Source organism: Aplysia californica, unplaced genomic scaffold (assembly GCF_000002075.1).
Source record: "Aplysia californica isolate F4 #8 unplaced genomic scaffold, AplCal3.0 scaffold00920, whole genome shotgun sequence".
Taxonomy (NCBI): domain Eukaryota; kingdom Metazoa; phylum Mollusca; class Gastropoda; order Aplysiida; family Aplysiidae; genus Aplysia; species Aplysia californica.
This window is the reverse complement of record NW_004798190.1, coordinates 8,851-14,066: the sequence shown is the minus strand read 5'-3', so window position 1 is coordinate 14,066 and position 5,216 is coordinate 8,851. Positions and strand designations below refer to the sequence as shown.

Sequence of the window (5,216 nt, the reverse complement as noted above, 5' to 3'; positions counted from 1 at the left end):
GTTGTCACACACCACGCACCATCCTGAAACACACTTATTGTTGTCACACACCACGCACCATCCTGAAACACACTTATTGTTGTCACACACCATCCTGAAACACACTTATTGTTGTCACACACCACGCACCATCCTGAAACACACTTATTGTTGTCACGCACCATGCACCATCCTGAAACACACTTATTGTTGTCACACACCACACACCATCCTGAAATACACTTATTTTGTCACACACCATCCTGAAACACACTTATTGTTGTCACACACCATCCTGAAACACACTTATTGTTGTCACACACCACGCACCATCCTGAAACACACTTATTGTTGTCACACACCACGCACCATCCTGAAACACACTTATTGTTGTCACGCACCATGCACCATCCTGAAACACACTTATTGTTGTCACACACCACACACCATCCTGAAACACACTTATTGTTGTCACACACCACGTACCATCCTGAAACACGCTTATTGTTGTCGAGAACCATCCGACATTTTTCCACCCGCTGGGCAATTTCCATCGAGTTTTAGTTTGTTTGTTTGTTTGTTTGGTTGGTTTTTTTTTTGTTTGTTTTTTGTTTGGGTTTTTTGAACATCTAAGATTTCAAATCAAAACAAATTTTTTTCAACACCAAAAATGTCCACTTCAAATTAAATTGGATGTTACTGAAAAAATGTTGCTTAAAGACACACAAAAATGAAAATTTGCAAGTTTCCAAGTACACTCTAGCTTTGAAAGTCACTAAACATTATCGACTATTTTCTCGCTAATTTCACCTTACCACTTTCTGCCCCCACCGCCTCGCCTCTTTGCCCCCTCCTCTGGGCTCCTGGCTCTTTTTGGCAGCCTTTCAACTGCTTCTTCTTGGCTCCTTCTCACTGCTGTTTTTCAGCCACACCCTTGATCTTCTGGTAGGAAAGATCGACATCTAGCCTTCTCGGACAAGGGTGAAACATATCGGAGGTCCCGTGTGCAAGTTGCGCACGTTAAAGATCCCTTGGAGGTCTAAAATCGAAAAGAGTAGGCTTCGGCGGTCATCCGGGCAAAATTCAAAATTTCCTACCAATTGAAAATGTTTAAAGTGTCCCGCGCGCTCATATGACGTCATGCAGTTGCGAGCGCCGTAAAACACTTACCAACAAAAAAAAATTCACCTTTGACACCAGACGAAACCCACCTCTTTCAGTTAAAAATATCTCGTTTTCTATCTATTCAAGAAAGACGGATATTTTTCACAAATGAACAAGCTTTAAGATACTAGCAATAACTTCATATGCCTCCAAATTAACGAGCTCCTTCTTCCACCCTGTCAAAAGACATACTGTTTTGGGTTGGCCGGCTCAGCGTAAACCTTCAGGCCTCCTCAGAAGAGATGAAGTTATTTCAACAAAACTGCGTGTTGGGCACACCTCCCTGACACACATCTACCTCCTGCAGCGGGGGGGGGGGGGGGGTTAAAAAAGGTTTATGCCCAATGCAGTGCCGGCTTAATGACCTAATGATCGAGCACATCCTAATACAATGTCTGGATTTAGGGCAGTCCCAAGGAAATACTTAACATGCACTAATTTAAAGAATTTGTTCTCCATAGTTGATCCTAACAGAATTGTTTACAAAGACCACTGGTCTTTTTTCAAAGATGTAAAAAATGGTTTCAACAATGTGAGATAGTTTTAATTCCTGATTTTTACCGTGAATTTTTAACTTCTTTATCCATTCCGTCTTTACAAAGTCAAACCATACCGTGCTGTGAACTAATGTGAAAACAACCAACTTACTACTTTCTGCCCCCACCCTCCACCCCCCGCCTCACCTCTTTGCAACTCATTTGATCCTATGCAGTTGTGAGTAAAAAATAATGAACATATCTTTCTCTTTTGCAACAAGTCATGTTTGGGTACATTTTAATTAAAGAAGACTAATTCTCTGTGAAGAGAAAGAGTGACCTTGTTAACACAACAGTATTATTTTGCTATTTGCTCTAATGTAAAATCATGTTTCTTTAAATGGTTCACTGGAGTGAATAGGTTATATTTTTGAGAAATTCTTACACAGATTAATGGAAATGTACTGTAGAATTGTGTAAAGTTACCTGGCGGTCCGATGAGTCGGGTCTGTCAGGGGGCCCCCGTCCAAGATAAGTGTTGCCTCGTCATGGTCCTGAGTTCGATGGAATACCTCAGTGAGTCTCTCAGACGATGTCTCTCTATTTGGCGCCGGACTCTTGACGTCATCCAAGGGCGTGCCACTTCCCTAATTATCTTGTCCCCACAGTAAAGATAAGAGTCATGTCCCTTGACATCACAGAATAGCAGATAGGAATGTATCTTCTTTCACGGACAAGTGAATTTTCCTTCTTTTTTTAAAAGTGTTTTCAGTGTTGAAATTATTTCTGCTTGTTGAGTCGCCAGGTACCAATTACTGGAAAGATGGGATTCTTAGGTTTTGAGATCCTCAAACGTTTCTTTAGATCCCGTCTAATAATGTTTCTTTCCAGAGAGGATTTCTGCTAAGAATAGACCTATGTATTCTATGGCCATCCAGTTGTGCAGCAACTCTGAGGGCCAGACATTTGCAATAGACGCTGACCGAGTTATTCTGACGCTCCATGGGCTCGGCGCAAGCTTTCGGCTCCGTCTGCAAGCCGTTGATCGATCAGGGAAAGGAAGTCGAAGTGGTGAGTCCTTGTGAAATAAGTCAGCTTTGTTTTTAGTTAGTAAAAGTTTAACGGGAGTTGCAAATTTTGGTTGGTGGTTTTTACTTACTTACTATCCATTACGCCATCTGGCGTTTAGGGCAGCAACAAAGGATCTCCAGCTCTGTCTGTTTTGGGGTACCTTGGTCAGTGTTACCCTCGAATGATTCCAGGACTTCATGTCCGACTCTACTGTGCGTCTCCAGGTCACTTTGGGTCTGCCCCTTTTGCGACGTCCTTCGGGTGTCCAGTGGAGTGCAGTCTTCACAATAGAGTCTGGTTCTCTTCTCAGAACATGTCCAATCCATCTCCATCTTCTCCTTTTTATTATGGTGGTCATGTCCTCTTGCCTACATTTTTGTAATAGATCGGCGTTGAAAATCTTGTCGGGCCAGAAGATTCTGCGTATTTGGCGTAAGCTGGTTGTATGAAAGGAAGATAGCTTGGCACGGTCATGATCAGTCATCCTCCAGCATTCAGCTCCATATAGGAGTTTGGATAGTACACAGCTGTTACACAGCTTTAACTTGGTTTGTATACTAAACTGTCCTGACTTCCAGATGTTGATCATGTTTCTGTGTATAGATCTTACCTTCCCGAGTCTATTCATGATGTCTTCCTTTGTGCCGCCGTCAGTTGTGATTATGCTGCCTAGGTAGGTAAATGTGTTTGTTATAGGCAGGTCCGTGTTGTTCACCCTAATCAGCGTTGGGGAGCCCACCTTTAGTGTCATCACCTCTGTCTTCTTCTGGATTATTCTTAACCCAATCTGGCGTCCGTATTTGTGGAGTCGGTTTGGTTTTCCTGCATGTGCTGGTTGGTATGAGAGAGTAGTGCAAGGTTGTCGGCAAAGTCAAGATCCTCGAGGGTGGAGAAGAGAGTCCACTTTATGTCTCTTTTATTGTTTGTGTGGGGGGTTTTTTGCTTCTTTTTTTTGGTCACCCTGTAGTTCCGCCAAGTCGAAAGTTTCAATGTGTACAAGATATATCCCTGAGCTCACGGTGTGTGTTTTCCCAGGAGAAGATTCTGGCTTCAAGTACTACGGCACTGTCGGGGGAGTGTGTGCGGCCGTGGTTGCCATGATGGCTACTGCCATTGGTGTCTACTTTGTCAGACAGTACAGAATGAGGCAACAGAAGCAGAGTCAGGTCAACGCTGAAACCATCGTTCCTCTTGGTGCTAAAAGCTAGTAAGTATGATATGAATGTATGTATAGCTTTCAGGAGTGTGTACGCAGGGTGTAGGTATGTGTGTGTGTGTGTGTGTTTGTGTGTGTGTGTGTGTGTGTGTGTGTGTGTGTGTGTGTGTGTGTGTGTGTTTGTAAGAGAGAGAGAGGGGGGGTGAGTTGGAGAGGGATTACTGTTCTTCGTTCTAAGGGTATAAATTGATGCACAAGCAACATTCCGTTCGGATTTATTTTAATTCGTCAGAGCTTGCACAAACACGCTCGTCTCCGGAGCAGAGAGGAAGTCAGATAGAGATAGAATTGGAAACTACTCAGACACTGGTCGTGTGCGGCTAACTACAGATAGGACAGATCGGATAATAGGTGAAAATTGTGGCTGTTTGGTTGGCATGTAGTTCTCAGACGTAAAACAGAGAAAAGGAGAGAGGTGAGGTCGAAGCCTCATCATCATCATCCGGTGCCTTGCCGACTGGCGTGGGCGATCATGGACCTCCACTTCCATCTGTCTTGCGTTGCAGCAATGGTGTCTGTTGTTCTTGCTGCTCCCATTCATGTTGTCATCTTGTCCAGTATCTTTTACCTCTGTCTGCTTCTGCCTCTCTTTCCATCAAATTTGCCTGTTGTTACAATATCCTCCATTCTTCTTTCCGCATTCTGTGCCCAAATGAAATTTGCCAGTCGCTGTCGTATATTCGTCATAAGTTCTTGTCTGCAATTTGCTTCAACCAAGACTTCTTCATATGTTTTCTAGCTGTCCATGGGATACGCAGCATGCGTCTTATGAACCACAACTCTGTCGCCACAATTGTTCTTTCCAGCCGTCTATTGGTTGTCCGTGCTTCGCACCCGTACAATAGGATTGGCTGGATGTAACTTTTCAGTACTCTTTTTCTTGCTTCCAGTGACAGATTGATGTTTTGTGGGTATCTGTTTCATTTTGTAGGTCGAAGCCTACATCCTAAATAATCTAAATTGTGTCGATAGGGGCGCATAAATGCTTAAATTGAGTCAAATGATGCGCTCTATAATGAAACAGGCGTAGCACTTGTTACTTGGATTTACTTCGATCCAGAGCTAGATTCATAGGAGGCGGCACATGTCCATAGCTGCTCATCTCTCCTTTCCAGCGTCCACCTCAGTGTCTTCCTGCTAATTGTCTCCATGAGGAGCTGGTTTGAGACACGCCTGACCTCTCCACGGAGCACTTTTTTTCGCACTTGTGTACAAGCGCACTTGTGTATTGGTATGAAAACAGTGAGAGGGTGCTCGGTTCATTGTTTGCGAATTAGAGCCACACAATGGAATTTTCCACCATTATAGCA

At 43.6% G+C, this 5,216-nt stretch overlaps 1 protein-coding gene across 1 annotated transcript in view; it reads left to right on the top strand.

Annotated features, from left to right (window-relative positions):
- Positions 1-3,933, top strand: part of LOC101855908 — a 12,142-nt gene extending 8,209 nt beyond the window's left edge. The window contains exons 6-7 of the mRNA XM_013089298.2: positions 2,511-2,690; positions 3,726-3,933. Of these exons, the coding sequence (XP_012944752.1) occupies positions 2,511-2,690; positions 3,726-3,898 (353 nt within the window). The 3' untranslated portion in view covers positions 3,899-3,933. The remainder of the gene's footprint in view (positions 1-2,510; positions 2,691-3,725) is intronic.
- Positions 3,934-5,216: the final 1,283 nt, after the last annotated feature.